Raw genomic sequence first — 19,034 nt, forward strand, 5'->3', positions numbered from 1 at the left:
AATGCTATAAAAGAAATATACTTTTGATCCTCCATGAAGTTGCTGGACAGGTTATCTAGAGCAGGTTCTTATTTGTTCTACACATAATTTTATCTTTTCCTTGTAATTCCAACTTGCCTTCAGTGAGATGCTTTTTATGTCTCTAATTCTCCCAGAAGAGAATTAGAGATTAATCAAATCCATTGAAAACTAGAATAACAATGGGCACATCTACCCTGCAGATTTTATCATCCCATGCATGGTGCTTCCACTCTGCTCCTCTAAAACATTGTCCAGCAAAGGTGGGTGTTTCTTGCCGTGTTGGATGCAATTACTGTTTTAGCCAATGCTTACCTGCCTTGTGTTATGGGAAGATTAACTGGAATTCACCTGAGCTGTTGGACGGAGAGTGAGTTGCTGATGAAGGTTGAAGCTCACAGCCTGGCTTGAGATTATCAGCCATGAGTAAGGAGTATTCTCTTATCCTATCTCTGCAGGGCAATCAGGACGCCACGGCTCCTCCTGACGCAATGGCTCAGCCCTATCCCCCAGCAACATATCCACCACCCCCACAGAATGGTATCCCTCCAGAGTACGCTCCTCCACCACCACACCCGCATCCAGCACAGGACTATTCGGGGCAGAGCACAGTACCTGAGCATGCCTTGACGCTCTACACCCCTGCACAGAGCCACTCCGAACAGCCGGGCACTGATGCCAGCACGCAGTCCATAGCAGGCACACAAACGGTACCGGTAAGAGACATTGCCTACAGGGCCTGACCTTGATGTAAAGCCTGCCTGCATGGGGGCAGCATAGGGCAGTTCAGGGAAGTAGACATCTAATGAACAAAGGGATGTCTCCTCCCAGAAAAATACAAACTGGAAGGATGGAACTTGTGGGAGGGGGGGCCGAATGTGTAAAATTGGATGAGAAGGATATAAGGGAATTTCTGTTGGGAAAATGGACCTATTGGCTCATGATTGAGAGGCTGCGTTATGGGTAGCAGGGAAGACTGAGCTTGCAGGTCCAATGCCCTCTCTGCCTCCATTCCTAATTTGTCTGCTTGGCCTTGTTCCACCTCCATCTGAGACTCAGAGATAGCAAAGGATCGAAGAGAGCAAGGTGAAAATAACAGAGTTCTTATGCAGCAGGAGGCCAGTGCAGAGAAACCATTCCAGCACCCTGCTACCCCCGTGGGCATTTGTGGCTCAGCACTTAAGTTTCCTGGCTCCCTTTGTGTCCCTAATCACTTGTAATCTACCTGCTTGGCAACTTGCCAATCTGATCATGCCAATGATGTGGTTGTAATGCAGCTCAGCAAGGAAGCGCTGAGTGAGCACTTCCCAGCTGCTCCTCAATCCCTGAGTGCCAGGCTGGCTGCTCGCCACCACGCAGCTTTGAGAGTGAGCTCGGCCTCCCCACCTGGTTCTGTGTGTGCAGGAATGCATGCAAACCCAGGATGGAACCAACACATCTCCAGCCTCCTTTTCCTGGAGCTGTGTGTTTGGGCCCATGCTAGTTCTTATTCTACTTTCTCGGGTGGTACTGCTGTCCTAGGTAAGAGTAGGGCCCCTATTTCATAAATGGAAAAGCTGAAGCAGAAGGATGGTGGCTGGTCCAAGACCAAATTAAAGAGCTGAACTGGGGACTTCAGTTTCACAGCTCACATTCTTAATCCCTAAGTGAGAGCGTATGCCAACACTCCTTGACTGGCTTCTCACATTGCACTAAACCATAATGTGATTTAAGGGATGCGGTGGCTCAGTGGGTTAGGACGCTGAGCTTGTCGATCAGAAGATTGGCAGTTTGGCAGGTCGAATCCCGAGTGCCGCATAACAGAGTGAGCGCCTGTTACTCGTCCCAGCTTCTGCCAACCTAGCAGTTCGAAAGCACGTAAAAATGCAAGTAGAAAAATAGGGACCACTACGGTGGGAAGATAACAGTGTTCCGTGTGCCTTTGGCATCTAGTCATGCCGGCCACATGACCACGGAGACGTCCTCGGACAAGCGCTGGCTCTTTGGCTTTGAAACGGAGATGAGCACCGGCCCCTAGAGTTGGAAACGACTAGCACGCATGTGCGGGGGAACCTTTACCTTTACCTTATAATGTGATTTGTTTGTGTTTGGCTCGCTGTATTCTGCTCACCTAGTTATCGTGCTTCTAAGTCATGGCTTATGGCTTGAATGTCGGATAAACCCAGCTCTTCATTTTTTTTTAATCAGCAAGCCATAGCTAAACAAACCATGCGGTAGCACGCTGTGTGAGCCTAGTCTCACGATGACATTAAAAGTTGGCAATCAAGTAACATCACTTTCATAGGAATGCCTAGTCCCAATACCTCTCAGGATTCTGGGGACCTGCGGCATAAAGACCCTGGATTTTGGCCTTATCTTAGACAGGGGAAGGGAATGGAATAGGGAAATGGGGTACAAGAGAAGAAAAAATGTTGGGGAGACCTAAAATGAAAGAGCCCCCTGAAGCTATGAGTTCAGATCACCTGCAGAAGTGGGGGGGCGTAAGAAGCAAAATCAAAGAATGGAAGTCTGAAATGGTATAGGGTTTCCTGCCTGAGCAGGGGGTTGGACTAGATGACCTCCAAGGTCCCTTCCAACTTCTTGTTGTTGTTGTTGTTGTTGTTGTTGTTGTTGTTGTTGTTGTTGTTATTATTATTATTATTATTATTATTATTATTATTATTATTATTATTATTATTATTATTATTATTATTATTATTATTATGTGGGGCACTGTGCAATGAAAGGAGCCCTCTGAAAGTAGATTGCTTCAGGGCTATATCAAGAACAGCCTGCTTTCCAAGCAGAGAGGAAGTCTGGGCTGGTGGATGGGGTGGATGGGGTTGGGGAGAAAAGAGAAAGAACACAAAAAAATGAGTGGATTAAACAGAGAAATGGCTCCAGCCCCAAGCACTCCAGAATAAGACTTGCAAAAAAATGACCCCAGTCTTCAGCAGAAGAACAGATTATATATTAAACCCAAGTCAATATGCCTGAAGGCTGGAAAATCTAATTGCCCCAAATCTAATCCAGCACTTTTGCTGGATTCATTTCATACCTTTGAAATCTGTCTTTCATAAGCAGCAATGATGCCCCACCCCGCACATGCGCACGGGCGCGCAAACACCTAGAAAGAATCACAATGGTGCTTTAATTTACTTATTTCCATCAGCAGACAGATGAAGCAGCGCAGACAGACAACCAGACACTACACCTACCAGAGAATGGTTCCGACAAGCAGCAGCCTAAGCGGCTACACGTTTCGAACATCCCTTTCCGCTTCCGGGACCCTGATCTGCGGCAAATGTTTGGAGTAAGTCTATCACCTTCCTGTGCTAAATAAACATAGGAATGTACAAAGACCTATGGTCATCTTGGAAAGGAACGGGCTGTGTTCACTCTGTCTTTTACATTATAATTTAGTCGGGTTTTTTGTTTCATGTGATATGTGAACCTGACGTTATGGTTAGTAAAACATAGTTTACAGTTGAATGTTGTGTGTGAACCACTAGGACTGACTTAACAAACAATGGTTAAAACAGAGTATTACTTATCACCATTTATAAATTTAGAAAATCAGTCCAAGATAGCGATATCAATCAAACTAACAATGTTGGGTCCCATTGTTGTCAAATCTGCTTCTTATCTTTATACAGTTTCTACATATTCTTGTTTTATCTTTTCATCATCCATGTATCTGATGTGCCTGCTTCTTGCTTTCATTCCTCTTTGGCAGGAACTCCTATCTGTTCCTTTTGACGCCCCAGTGCTCTGCAGGTCTTGTGATTATCAGGGTTCAGGCAGGATTAACTTGTTTCTCAGTCTGAGCATTGCTAGAACATGTTATTTAACAGCTGAGTATTGAATAATGCAGGAAACATCTCCTGTATTTCCAGGGAAGACGGTCCTAGGGGCCAGTAGTGGCATCTGCCTACGTATGATGCTAGACCCCAGAAGTTCTTTCTGTGTATGTGTATAAATACTGGTAGTCCTCACTTACCAAATTTACAACAGCACTGAATAGGTTTACAACTGATCTTCAAACTTGTGGCCGTTGCAGTAACCCTGTAGATATGTGATTGTAAATTGGGCACCTCACAACCAGTGTGCATTTACGATAATCACAGGTGTCCCCACGGTCACATGATTTCCATTTGCGGCCTTCACAGCCAGCTTCCAACAAGCGAAGTCAGTGGGGAAGCTGGCAAGAAATGTCAAGTCACAATCATGTAACTTAAAACTTACAGCAGAACAGACCTACATTGGGCACAATCACATGACATTTCACCTAATAACCATGTTGCTTAGAAATGTTGTTGCCGACTCCAGTTGCGGTCAGTACAGGTAGCCCTCGACTTACAACGGTTTGTTTAGTGACCGTTCAAAGTTACAACGGCACTGAAAAATATGACTTATGACCATTTTTCATAGTTACGATCTTCGAAGCATCTCCATGATCATGTCATCAAAATTCAGACACTTGGCAACTAGTCCATATTGATGACCGTTGCTGTGTCCCAAGGTCATGTGATCACCTTTTGCAACCTCCTCACAAGTAAAGTCAATAGGGGAAGCCAGATTCACTTGGGTTACTAACTTATCAGCTGCAGTGATTCACTTAACAATGAGGGCAAGAAAGGTCATAAAATGGGTCAAAACTCACTTAACAAATGTCTCACTTAATAACAGAAATTGTGGGCTCCATTGAGGTCATAAGTTGAGGACTAGCTGTAAATGAGAACTACCTGTATTTGATACTCAGGGGTGTTCCAGATATGACTACACACCATGCCCTTTGGGAATAAATCAAAGCACAAGGGTTTTCCAAGCCGGGATGAAAAGAAATGATGTCTCCACTCCCATTTTCACCTTTCCTTCTTCCCCCTTCCCCTGTCCCTCTTTTTCTCCCCCAGCAATTTGGAAAGATCCTGGATGTTGAGATCATTTTCAATGAGCGTGGTTCCAAGGTGGGTTCAACATGTTGGTGTCTGATACAACCCAAATGTCCCTGTAGATGGGTGTTCCCAGGGGCCAGACTTTCTCCTCCATTCTGCATTCCTGCCTTCACCACTTCCTTTCTATGCGACAGGGTGCCTCCTGGTTTCTAACTACCCTTTCCTCACCATCCCTTCAAATCCTGTGACTTTAGATTTAAGAATGAGATTTTGATATTTTAACTTTCCCTCTGAAAACAACTGTGCTGGTTGAAAATAATTAACCAAAGCAATTCTAGATTCGGAGTCCTATAGAAAGAGGAAAAACTGTCGGCCACAAAGCCATCACTAAAGTAATTTAATGCAGAAAACGATCACCCTCTCATGGTGAGATTAGAAATTGCTCTAACGAGAGAGAGAGAGAGAGAGAGAGGGGGGGGGGAGGGAGGGAGAGAGAGAGAGAGAGAGACGGAGGGAGAGAGAAATAAAATAACATGCTACTTAAGGCAACGTGGTATTAAGGTTTGGAGGAAACATGTGGATATTTCTTCCTCCCGAAATAGACATGAAAATACACTATTGAATTTTGTTTCCAGGAGGTAATTCAGCTATTTTAAGTTTGAAAGAAACTTGGGAAATCCTTTCAGTGCTTAACTCTTGCTGTTCCACTATTGACTGTAGGAGCTAAACCGCACAGAAGCTGATCAGGTGTCACACGATGGTTGAGCATTCTGGAGGGGGCAGAACTAGGCCTCAGCCATTTCTGCAGCCTCTTCACACTTAGGAGGGCTCCTCTGTCTCTCTAGCCTGGATGATATAAATGTAAAGCCAATAGTAGGCACAGGGGAGAAGATCCTACACACTTGCAATCCTTTGGGGCCGTCGTGGTATAATGGAGTGGTGATGCAGATCTTGTCCTGTCCTCTTATTCCTCTCAGTCCTTATCCTCCCTTGTCCTTGCTCCTTCCCCACCCACCCCTGAACCCCGCCCCCCCCTCGCCCGGTCTTTAGGGAGGCTTGGGAAACTCACATCCTGCCTCTTTTCTCTGCTGCTCCTTACTCACCCCTTCTCTCTGTCCTGTTCCTCCCACCCCCTTTTTCTTTCTTCATCCTTTTCTCCTTTTCCTACCTCTCTCCCTCCCCAACTTCTCTCTTTTTCTTTCCTTTTTCCTTTCTCTCCCTCACTCACAGGGTTTTGGGTTTGTAACTTTTGAAACTAGTGCAGATGCCGATCGGGCACGGGAGAAGCTGAACGGCACCATCGTAGAGGGACGCAAAATTGAGGTGCGAACAAATGCACTGCCTGCTCTGCGTCGGGCATTAGACTTCACACTTGCAACCATATCACAACCCCCCTTTTAAATATATATATATATATATCTGTCCCTGGGATTAGCCAGAACAAGCAGGCGGGCGAGTGAATGTTGCATGTCCTGTGCTTTTGGTAGGGGAGGATGCAGAAGGGAAGGAAGGCAGAATGTCTCCACCAAGAATCTGCTATAAGCAGTCATTTCAGACAATATTAAGAGAAGGCAGAGAAGTATAATATCCCCAAGCCTCCAAACTTCCAGAAAATCTGCCTAAATCATCCTGTGCAGTTACCTCCTGGCAGAGATTCTTGCTCTTTGCCTTCCGAAGAGGAAGTACAGAGCAATTTCAGAATAGACCATGTAAAGGATGCAAAAGAATCTCCTGTGAATGTAGTTCTTGGTAGTTGTTGAGCCCTTTGTTCACACTGGAGTGCTGAAGATGACCCCTGGTTCATCAGAGTTGTGGGGTAGAGAGATGGTGCTGCATTGTTGCCCCTGACATCCTCTTCTGCTGGAACTCCTACCCATTTGTTCTGCTGATTTGATTTCTTAGGCCTCCTCTTGCCTGCCTTGTGTAGCCTGTCCAGTTAATGGTACTTCCAGTATGCATGAAAACTGCCTGTGCAGGGCCCTGCATGTTAGCTGTGAATGTGGCCCTGGGAAGAGAGAGTTTCAGCAGTGGTCCCTTACAACAAGCCCATGTGGTTCTAATGTTGCACTCTTGTTTGTGGCCAACACACTAGGAAAGAGCTGTAAGATTAGGACTCAGAAGGTTCGTAGTCCAAGATGTCAAAAATTACCAAATGTAGTGTGTGGCAAGCAAATTGCCTCTGCTTAGGACGATTGGCCTATAAATCACGGAGGAGCTGACACAAACCTTCAGCAGCCTTTTGGATGCTGATGTTTTCCTTGAGGTCCAGGGAAGTGGAATTCCATTTGGACCCAAAGTCTATCAGTAACCTGGTGCTTGTTTCTCAACAGGTCAACAATGCCACTGCACGGGTCATGACAAACAAAAAGGCAGCTAATCCCTACACAAACGGTAATGGAACAAGGAAGGGTGGTGAAGTGAGTTCAGAACCAGGCGTTCCTGGAAAGGGGACAGGCTTCTTTTCCTCCAGGCCGCTCTACAGGTTGGGGGTGGGGAGGTGTTCTGACCTCGGGGAGGTGGGGGGGGGGTTTCAAAAAAACCCCGCAAAGCATGGATTTGGGTTGTATCTCTGGAAACAGAGATGGCAAGAGGAGCACCCAGCCTGTTAAAGCAACAGCTTCAGATTTCCCTCTTCAAAGGCAATGCCTAATGAACCTAGCACCCCCTCCAGCCCACTTCTTGGAATGCCAGTTTAGGAGGACTGAGAGAGCAATGCTTTCTGACTGCCTCCTTCTTTGTTACCAGGCTGGAAGCTGAACCCTGTAGTGGGCGCCGTCTATGGCCCTGAATTCTATGCAGGTAATGTCTGAATCGGGCCAGGTCCATGGAGAAGCGTTATCTCTTAGGGACCTGGCAGGACTACTGAATCTCAGAGCAGAATCTACCTCTTCCTTATTGCTAGAATGCCATAGGCATTTGCTTGTAAAGAAGAAAGCAAGAAGTCGATAAGCTGGTGGGAGGGAGGGGAAGGAGAGAGGAGGGAATGGGTGCACTAGATCTGGGGAATACCAGGCTTAAATTCCTGCTTAGTCGTGGGGCTTTCTGCCTAATTTTAGGCAAATCACTATCTTGAAAATTCACTCTAGGATTGATAGGCTATTAACTATGTGCCTAATCCATAGGTACATTATTAAGTAATTTATTGTCAAATGGCAAGGATTTTTGACTCCCCGTTGTAAATTAGGGTTCTAGACGGGCCAAATTATAACAGTTCAGATCCTGATTTAGGGGTAGTATAAATACACCATAAAATATCACTGAATGTATCCAATGCATCTCATAATATTTGTGGTACAGCTACCACAACATATTCAACACAGCTAAATAGGCCTATGGAATTTATAGCTCAGTATGCTGTGGTACCCAGTTACACTCTCTCTTAGCATATTGTATGAACCCAGCAATCACATAAAACCATAATCTCATTTGTTTGCTTGGGCCTTAGCAGATAAGTAGAGGAATTCTACGTTGTTAGCCTAGGTTTAGGGTTTAATGTGGTGTATGAATCCAGATGGAACTTGGAGGGATCTGGGACATCATTTAGACCCCACGCCTGCCACCCTGAGCTCCATTTAGCAAGCAGGTCTGTTTGTGGATCTTATCATTCTTGCAAACAGCTTATTCCTCCATCTGTGCTTTACATAACTAGCTTCAGACACTGGTTTGGATAAAGTAGGGATAAAGTGGAGAGAGATAAAACTATGTGTGTATCTGGATTTTATTGTGAAAAAAGAGAACGAATGTGATTAGAACTGAGACATAGTCATATCCTGTAGCTGTACTGCATAATTCTTCATAGATTTATGACAGAGGGCAAAAGTCTTGAAGACAACATTTGTAATAGGAACAGAAATACAGAATAACAGTGTTTGAAGGGACCTTGGAGGTCTTCTAGTCCAACCCTCTGCTCAAGCAAGAGAACCTATACCATCCCAGACAAATGGCTTCCAATCTCTTAAAAACCTCTAGGGATGGAGCACTCACAACTTCTGAAAGCAAGCCATTTCATTGTTCTCATTGCCAAGAAATTTATCTTTAGTTGGTTCTCTCCTTAATAGATTTCCATCTATAACTTCTTGCCCTGCCTTCAGATGCTTTGGAAAATAGGTTAACCCCTCTGTAACAGCTCCTCAAATATTAAATAGGAAGGAATATTGAATTGATGGGTTGGATTCATAAGACAGCTGCGAGGAACGTGCCTGAGGAAGGAGACGGGAAAAGCCTATCCCTTATTCTTGGGAGAGGAAGTGGGGAATGGAGAACAGAGTTTAAAATTGGGGGCTCTTCCAAGCTGGTCCTCATGGTTATTTCTTCCCCTCCTTCAGTGACCGGTTTTCCATATCCAGCCACAGGAACCGCAGTAGCGTACCGGGGGACGCACTTAAGGGGCCGAGGACGCACAGTCTACAACACTTTCCGAGCGGCTCCCCCACCTCCCCCCATCCCCACTTACGGAGCGTGAGTATGGAGCAGAGAGACTGCTTTACAAAAATGGGTGGTTTGGCAATTCCAAAAAAGGCAAAGTTAGACGGGCAATCTTCTCAAGACCCAGGGAGTCTTTCCCATATGTCTCATATCTGGGCACTGTGATCTATGGTTCACTAAAAGCCATCTTAATTTTAAGACATGCCTTCCCGAAGCTTCTCTGTTTGGGTTCTGGTATGATTAAGACATAAGTCTCTGTTGTCCTAGATTTCTGGACACATGGTTGGAAAATTCAGAGTTATCCTTGGATTTCTCATTGACCCCAATTTTCCTATAGAGATTCCTACAGACCGTACCTATTGTCTGGAAATTATGGGCATTGGAGTATAATATTTCTGGAGGGCACCATTTTGGTAAGGTTAGGAAGAGAATTTGCCCAGGTGGCACTGTACATTTCACAGTCAACCCACAGCTGGAGAGGTCATTCCACATTCACTTTTTCAACAGGAATCTTTTTATTTCCTTGACCAGCATAAATTATGCAAGCAAATTAAGTACGTGCTGGTGTACTTTGCACAACATATTTATTTTCATGCTTCCTTCCGAAACTCATCTTCTTATATCTTGTGTTGTATAGCCTTCTTTTAGTAATTAGACAAACATGAGGGATACAGGAAGGAAAGCATCACTAGATGATATGTGGAAGAGAGTAGATAACCGTGGTGACCATCCTATAGCCTCTCACCGTATGGATCAGAAACCTGCTCCTTTTTTAAAATGACGAAAATGAAGCAAAATCTTTCGCAGAATGTGTGTGACTATCGTATGGGGCTGCACGGCCCAGAGTGGCTGGCTCCTGGTTCCCCCAGGAACACCTTCACGATCTTCCCTGTTGATTGTCAGGCAGACAGCTCCCTCCACTTGCTTGATGCCTGCGTTTGCTCCTCTCCTGCTGTCAGGGTAGAGAAAAGCAACTGAGAGGTCCAAACACCAGAGCCACAAAGGCCCATCTGATGCCTGCTCTGGTGCTCCTGCCTGGAACACAGCTAGTCTTGCAGAGTGAGCTTCAAAGAGCCCTACCCAAAGTTACTCTTAAGTCACAGCCGCATTCTTCTTGCTTTTGCAGAGTGGTTTACCAAGACGGATTCTACGGTGCTGAAATTTATGTGAGTCCATCCTTTCAAAGTTTCCTTGGGAGATCCTTTTTTTTTCCTTCATTTCTAGTCAAAGCATCCTCTGGTTCCTGCAGAGACTTGGCAGCCTTTGCTGGTAACCAGGCACAGGCCCTTCCAGGAAGGCTGTTCTGTCAAAGAGAAATCCCCCCTGCTTGCTCTTTTCATTAAGCGATGCAAACAGGGGCCAAGGCTGCCAAAACGCAGTGGGAAAACAACCTGGGGCCCAGAGCTCGGGAAGCAGCAGCAGTTGGGCAGCCTCTGATCCTTTCCCATTAGCTCTACAGATTTTCTCATCACTCTTCCAAGGCTCATCCCAGCACTTTTCGTGGCTAAGGGAGATTAAGGGTGTAAAGGAAAGGCTTGAAATCGCACTGGAGATGGGAAGCAGGCTACCTGTGAGGGTGGGGTAAAGGGTGCATCCGCTCCTACAGAGGGCAGGATTTATTTTCTGGCCTGGTGTCAGCCTGTCGGGTCACAGCAGCATTTCCCCTCCATATTTAAAGTGCTCTGGGCAATACTTCAGGCACACACTGACAGATTTATCAGAGGCGACATCTTGTTAACACCGCCACCCGCTAGGGAGGTGACATTCTCTCCTCAGCATGTTTAATTTCTGCAGGTTAATGGTAACAAGACCCCCAGGGAATGCTAATGAGATGGGAGAGGGGCTGGGCCTATGGGTACCCATCTCCCTCCTGGCCAGCACCTGAGATCCCCAATAGATGTGCCCTTCCCCTGTGGTACTGCAGTCACACCTTCACCCCTAATGCTCGTCTCTCCCATCTACTCCAGGGGGGCTATGCAGCCTACAGATACGCCCAGCCTGCGGCAGCAGCAGCAACAGCTTACAGTGACAGGTAAGTCATCTTGCGCCTTGGTGTCTGGTCCCCTTATCAGCCCGTCGCTTGGATGCAGGGATTCACAATGGTGTCCCTGTATCAGGAAATTGTTACTGATGCACCAGGGTGTGGAAAAAAGGGACACCACTGCCTTCAGTCAGAAACGTTTTTCCAGCCCCCATGGACTGGTTTGCCCAGGGCTAGGGGGAATACTGGAAATCCTGGCAGACCCTGAAATAATCAGAAGAGTCCACAGCACTCAAGGGCTGGGAGCTGGTTTGTCCACAGTGCAAAGCGTCTGTGGTCTGAGCGCTGCCTCATTTTGTTCCCTGTCCTTGTTTCCCTCTTCTGTTTTTCACAAGCAACCATTGCCTCTCTTCCCCTTTTTATACCTTTCACTGAAATGTGTGCGCTTTCTGGCTTGCCCGTATACAGAATTTCATGCTGATAAGATGAATGGCTGTATTGAAGCGGCCTGAGTTAGGAGAGGTTATGTTGTTCAACGGAGGAGTCTCTCGGAGGCAACAAAACAACGCAATTAATCCTTTGTGCTTATCTTCCCTTTCTAAAAACAATGATTACAAGGGGGTGGGGGTGGGGATAGGAAGCATTGAAGGGGCGTTTTGCTTTGACTGTTCATTCAGCCAAGCGCTTTTTCAATGTGGCTCCACAAAATATGGGCTGGAGCAGAGTGGCCACACTTTCCGGGAGAAGTCACTTCACTGGCCTCCAATAAAATTCTGATCATGCGCCAAAGACATTTCATTCGAAGCAAAGTTGCTTTTCCACACTGCAGGGCCTTTTCATTGCATTTATCGAAGCCAAAACAATTCTGCAAAATCAAGCAGCCCTTCTTCACACAGGCATAAGTATTAGAGTGGTAACTGCTGAAGGTTTATTTGGGAAATGGGAGAGACTATTTTCTTAATCAGGTATTTATTGACATGCAATATTCTTATCATCCTACTTCCTTTATATGTTTTAGCATCCTATTAAAAAATGACTGTCATTTAATTAGGTTAGTGGTAGATTATTATTCTGCTGTTAATGAAAAGCAGGTTAAAATGCCCAACAAAGTAATAACTAAGTAAATAAATATGAAGGATGTGAAAATATTATGAGAAACAATACATTATAAGGGGCTTAAATAAGAAATATTGGGATAAACCTGGGAAGGAATGACCCATTGCAGGAAATATTACCAGCAGAATAGTACATTTTTATCAGTGGTACACATTTATTTCTGCTTGGAAACCCTTCCTAGAAAACATTTTTCATTCTCCTGGTTTCTATATTTGTATTATCATGCTAAGTAAAGCAATGCAATGTGTTCAGCTGTTCAGTTCCACATATGTTGTGTTAATTCATAGGGAGATATCATAAAAAGTGTGCAGTAACTCTCATTAAGAAAGGACGCTATAAACTAAGGGTTCTTCCACATGACAGCTTTTAATTGCTTGTCTTCCACGTAAAAACCTGCAGGAAATAAAACCTTTCCAGATTTCAAACTCTTCCTCCTTTTTGGCCATGATGGTGGCCCGGTGCTCACTTCAGGCTACATTTACCATAGTCCCAGTTGGTGGGTTTTCCCACTTCTTGACTACTTTCTTTCCATGGGGATATTTCAGGATGCTGGTTTCCATTCGAACATTTTTTTAATATGAGCCCCTCCCTTGTGTTTGGATCAGTGGACCAGAAGAAAAGAGAAAACCCACAGTTTTCTCATTATTCTAGTCAGTTGGACTACAGAGGAACCACAACTCTTGCAAATTTCACCTAGTTAAACAAAAAAAAACCAAAAGATCCCTGTTTTCCCATTCCATCAATTATTTTTAAAAAAGGAAAAAAAGCTTAGCCTTTTCCCCATTCTATTAGTGAGCTTCCTTTTTAAAAAAATGCCAGTGTTTCAACAGATTTCCTGTGAAGAAAAAAACAAGTACAGCTTTTCTGGTCCAGACCTCTCAGAAGAGAGCAGCCCACCCAGGGCAGAATAGTCAGGAGAGTAGCAACCAATGACTATGGAAGTGGGATCATTCCCATCACCGGGCACAGTTTCCCCTTAGAACAGGGGTCCCCAACCCCCGGTCCGTGGACCAGTACCGGGCCACAGCATGCCAGCAACCGGTCCACACAAACAAGCAAAGCCCCATCCGTGAGATGCAGGCAGCACACAAAACCACGCCCCTTCTGGTCCGTGGGGGAAAAAAAACTCTCAACGGAACCAGTCCCTGGCGCCCAAAAGTTGGGGACCTCTGCCTTAGAATACAGGTGGTGGCCTACATGGAAATGAAGCCCAACAATTAACCAACCAGATAAGTCAGAAAACACTTTTAATGAGTGTCGGGGGGGACACACAGTGGAGTGGCCTTCCTGGTGGATTGAGGGTGTTGTGTGTTTCTGTCCTTGAAAGATAGTGAGCAACTATACTCGCATTGGGACAAGCTGGTCTTGCCAATCAGATTTAACATTCACATCTGGCAAGGAACATGCATGTGGTCTTAGATGATGACCCTCTCAGCCAAGCCCTTCCCATCTCTAGAACCGCAGCCCTGTAAAGTAGGTCATTGTTGATACTCTGGTACTGACTGGGCTGTACAGGGCTGTTTCAGGATTAAAAGTTAGAGACATCTTTGATTCAAACTTCCTTTCTGCGACACACTTCTTGATCTTAACCGAACGGTCCATAAGCAGGGATTTCTATGACATACACATAGTTTTCTTGGCAACAGTATAGAAGCAGATTAGCGATGCCCAATTCCAGAATGTCTTTCTGATTTCTCAGTCTAACCTGGGAATTACTGGTGGTCTCCTATCCAGTGAATAACAAGTTCCAATCTTGTTTGCCTTTTCAAAATCAGCCAGCACTGGCTAGATGCTGCTACTTTCTAAGGTTATTTACAGATAAGAAATCCGAAGGATTCTCATGATAAAATCTTCTTAAGGATGTTAGTTTTTCTATATTCGTGTTAATTCCATTCTTTGCTTGAGGATGTTGGCCAAAACGTTTCTGAAATTTTAGCTCTTAGTTGTTTATTCATTTCTCATGTTTTCTTTCTCCCCAACATAAAATCCTCATATAATTTCTCCTTTTAGCTCATAAAATCCAAAACTGACAAAAAATCTGCTCCAACTTCATCCACCGCCAGGAAACAATTATTTACATTCTCTGGGTCCCTTACAAAACCAGTTCTAATCAGCACAACCCAGTCAACCAGTCACTCCTACTTCTCCTTTGGTTAAAATAAATAATGATCTGTGCCCTCATAGAATTGCAGGATGCATACAAGAAGTTAAACAAGGATAATGTGGAGGAACTACAGCTGGGATGACTGTACCCGACATCCTTTGCCTGCCAATGCTTTTATTCCTTCCCTGCTGGGAAAACAAATATTCTTTTCCTGCTTCTGGGTTGCGCACTTTCTCCCCTGCAAATCAAACCTTCACAATCTCTGTTTGCACACTGGAAAAGCAGTGCTAAGGTAGTTTTTGAGCTACGAAATGCACAGAACTGAAGGAGAAATGCAAAATCCCTTGCAGACATCCAAGAGACAATCTCATAAGACCACACAGTTGGGGGCCCTGTCCTACCAACTTCCCCCAAACTTCCAAAGAAGGCTTGGCCACCTCTTGTTTAGGCCACAGTGATACCTGTACATTTTTTGGCCATTAATATCTCTCTAGGAAAGGGACGCGGTGGCTCAAAGGGACGCGGTGGCTCAGTGGGTTAGGACGCTGAGCTTGTCGATCAGAAGGTCGGCAGTTTGGCGGGTCGAATCCCGAGTGCCGCGTAGCAGAGTGAGCGCCTGTTACTCGTCCCAGCTTCTGCCAACCTAGCAGTTCGAAAGCACGTAAAAAATGCAAGTAGAAAAATAGGGACCACTACGGTGGGAAGGTAACAGCGTTCCGTGCGCCTTTGGCGTCTAGTCATGCCGGCCACATGACCACGGAGACGTCCTTGGACAAGCGCTGGCTCTTCGGCTTTGAAACGGAGATGAGCACCGGCCCCTAGAGTCGGAAACGACTAGCACGCATGTGCGGGGGAACCTTTACCATTACCTAGGAAAAGACATCTTTACAATGACCTGCTTGCTCATCTAGAAGCCGATCCTTTAATTCCTTCTCCCTTCTGAAATTGCATCCCAGTAAAAAAAAAAGGGGGGGGAGATGAGGATCCTCAGTAAAAATGTAGCTTTTGAATTCTAGCACTCTCCTTTTTGAGATGTTTGTAATTTGAAATGTTCTCTCTGTGGTGGGGAATTGGAGCAATTCGCTACTGGGTCACTTTCCCCTATTGGAAACTATGCATGGCTTTAAAGCTGGGTTTGTAATCCTAGCACATTTGGTGGATACCTACTTGGGAAAAGTAACTCAGGGGCCTTTGCTAAAAGCTCAGTGAACATTTCTTGTCATTTCTTCTATGTTTATCATGACTTGAAGCAAAGTTAATGATGACTGGGGCCTGATTCATGGTTTTTTGAACACTTAGGCTTGGCAACTCAGCGATTCCTCAGTTTCTAACGCTGCCCCCTGTGTTCGCTCCTAGTTACGGCAGAGTTTATGCAGCTGCAGACCCTTACCACCACACTATTGGCCCTGCTGCCACCTACAGCATCGGCACCATGGTAAGAATGGGGCCTTCTATCCATTTGTGCATAGCCATCGAGACCTTGGGGGAATGTGTGCAGTCAGGTTGGGTACTTGGGAAAAGAGGAAGAAAGATCTGGGATGTCTTTGGGGATACTGACACTCAGATCTCAGCTGCAGTCCTATTAATCAGGCCAGAGAAACCCTAAGCAGGAAGATTCTTAGAGAAGAAACACACATCTAGGGCTGGGCTAACCCTGGCTGCCCTCATTGCCAGGGGATGCACATATTAGAAAGGATGGTTTCCTGAACAAGTGATGCCCTTCTTAAAAACCACCTGAAGCGAGCAGCAGCTTGTACAGGCGTAAGGGACCCTTCATTCAAAAGCAGTGCTTCAAGGGGCAAATACTTTAAGAAGTGGGTTGGAGATGAGCAAGGTGTGCATGCACAGGGACTCTCCCCAAAGCCACCTCCCATCCTTCCTGTTCCTGAATACACTTCCACATCCAGTTCCTTCAGTGATGCCTCCTTGTAATCAGGTCTCTAGGCAGCATCAAAGAGGAGAAAGTTTTCAAGCCATCCTGCAATCACCTTTGCCCATCAGGGCCTTCCTAGTGGTACTGCAAGATTTGCATTGAACTGTCAACCCTTGGAAGAGGGGGAATACTGAGAGGGAGGCAAGGGAAACTGAGGCATGGTTTTGTAAGGCCGTTGCTTCCTTTACCCATAGAAGGATTCATAGGAAAGTGCTAGGCACCTGCCCCCAAAGCACCATTTTACTTTACTTTTCCTCTTTAAAATGCATATCGGCCTTATCCGTCTGGATAGTTTTCCTGTGAAATCTGCTCCAAGGCAGCTTTGCATTCTGGGAGGTTGAGTCAAACCCCCACTTCTACCCCACTGCCCTTGGCCCTTGCTCCCACTTCAGAAGAAGGTCTCTGCCAGTGCCCACCCCCATATTGGCTCCAAGGACAGGGCAGGGATGGGCTGTGCCTCTCCTTTATACTGATTGGCTTTTTCTCCGTCTTTGATGTTGCAGGCTAGTCTATACCGAGGAGGGTACAGCCGCTTCACTCCCTACTAGCAAGACAGACCCAGACCCTCCTCACAATAGTAACACTGACTGCTCCTTAGAAATCCAACCAAAACCCCGTGGACATGGGCCCCGTCCCCTGCTGCTGGCCCTTGGCAGCCTAAATCACCCAGCTCTTTACCTCAAGCCGCCTGCCATGCCTCTCCTCCCACTTGTCTCTGATGGTGTATTGGCCACATTTGCGTCATTTTGCCAAGCAGCCAGCCAGGGAGCTGGGACAGGTGCCTGCTTTAACCAGACAGACAAACACACACACAAACACACACACACACACACACCCCAACAAGATAATCTCAAGGAATCCTCTGCCTCCTATAGAGCCACCCAGTATCTGAGTTCTCCTATTAAATCAAGCCTCATGAGGGCCTTTGGGATACTGTTGCACTCGGAGGAGGCCCCTGTGAGGCCTCCTGCATCGTTTCTGCTCTCACACTTCTAAAGGAGAGGCTCTGGCCAAAGGAACTCAGGATAGCGTCCCTCTCAAGTGCAGTGGCCCTTCTTCTCCCTCACACAAAGGCAGGGTAAAAGTGCCAGGTGGGCAGCAGCCTAGATCCTTCCCATAGGGAAAAGATAGGCCAGCTCAAGCCCTGTATCAACCAGAGAGGCATCTTTCTCTCTCTCTCTCTCTCTTGCAAGGGGAGAAAAACAAAGGTCCCCTCTTCCTATTGGGAAATGAGTGAGGGATGTACTGCTATGCTGGCCTTGGTAGGGACTGGGAGGTGATCTGGACAATGTACAGTGAGTAGGAGACCCCCACAGGGTCCTCTCTGGGCCTAGCATGTAGGTCTCTGAGGGAGCTGACTGGGATTGGGCCCTGGGTGGGGCTGAGCAATCCCAGCTCCTTTCACAATGCTGGCTAACAGTTCCAAGCAGGGCTTGGGTAACTTTCCTCTTCACTGATTTGCTGAGCAAAATGGACCCCCAGCTGTGTATAAAAGGGACATGCAAAGCTTAAAAGTTACTTGGAACTCCACTTCCCAAATCTAACATTCTGGACCAGCATACACAGAGAGAGCGGAAAGCGCTCCCCTGCCTTCTCCTCCTGCCCCATTTCCCCCTCCCCCAGGCCACAGCCTGCAGGTTGCTCCATGGAACATTCTGCCTTTGTTTTCTGTTGTAGTGAAACCTTCAGCTGTTTCCTTCTGGGACCAGGAAGGGCACAAAACATTTTTTTTTAAAGCAAAGCAACAAACTATTACAAAACTAACAAGCCAAGCGACTGAGTGAAAGCCCCCTTCTGTCCACACATGCGCCCCAAGCGACAGGCCAGCCGGAGCGCAACTACTGACAGTCTGCCCGGACAGATGGACGGCACGGCAGCCCCATGCAGACTCCGCAAAGCCGTCCGCATCAGGAGACCCGTGCCCTGCTCCTCCCTGCTGCAGACCACGGGGCCAAGGAGGGACAGGTACTGACACAGACTGGAATCTGCAGGCCCCAGGCCATCACGTCTTCCTTCCAGCCCTCCTGAAGACCTGCGGCCCTCCCAGACCGCAGAAGACGCCATGAGCGGCGGCAGGGCTAGCCGTCCTGCTTCTTGCATCCCAGAAGTTCCCAGTGTTTTCGCGCTTTGCTGGTTCATCCGTTGGTCAAGTCGGCAAGCCTTGGATTCCTGTATGATGTAGGGCCAGGCTGAGGGCTTCTGGGGTACGCCGGTGGATTGGCACCCCAGGTTTTCGAGGGGGATTTCTTTGAAGAAGTTGCACTTTCCTCTCCCCCCTGAGGATCCCGGCTCCCATCGGCCCACAAGGCAGCGAACTCCATCCCTGCGGCTGTCCTTGGGGGAGGCCTGGCTGAACTCAGAGCTGAGAAAGTCTGAGGTCTCCAGGTCTCCCCCTGAACTTCCCACCCTGCACCGGAGGGCCGAGAAACACCTCCCCCTCCATCACACTGAAGCCAGGGTGCTGGGCAAGCATTTCCTCAAGGACTGTGTGGCTGGCAGGGGAGAGCAGCATAGCCCCCAGCTGGGGAGGGGGCCAGGCTGGGCACCAGGGCATTCGGAGAAAGAACCGTTTTGCTACACAGA

At 46.7% G+C, this 19,034-nt stretch overlaps 1 protein-coding gene across 1 annotated transcript; it reads left to right on the forward strand.

Annotated features, from left to right (window-relative positions):
* Window positions 1–494: 494 nt before the first annotated feature.
* Window positions 495–16,999, forward strand: RBFOX3 (RNA binding fox-1 homolog 3; the record flags this gene model as incomplete). Its single annotated transcript, XM_081316406.1, has 11 exons — window positions 495–734; window positions 3,170–3,310; window positions 4,911–4,964; window positions 6,123–6,215; window positions 7,223–7,283; window positions 7,638–7,691; window positions 9,218–9,350; window positions 10,444–10,483; window positions 11,285–11,349; window positions 15,875–15,953; window positions 16,955–16,999. The coding sequence occupies exons 1-11, from the start codon at window positions 510–512 to the stop codon at window positions 16,997–16,999; spliced, it is 990 nt and encodes a 329-aa protein (XP_081172532.1). The 5' UTR covers window positions 495–509.
* Window positions 17,000–19,034: the final 2,035 nt, after the last annotated feature.

The sequence above is a fragment of the Vipera berus genome, assembly GCF_964194415.1.
Source record: "Vipera berus genome assembly, chromosome: 2".
In the NCBI taxonomy this organism is placed as follows: Eukaryota; Metazoa; Chordata; class Lepidosauria; order Squamata; family Viperidae; genus Vipera; species Vipera berus.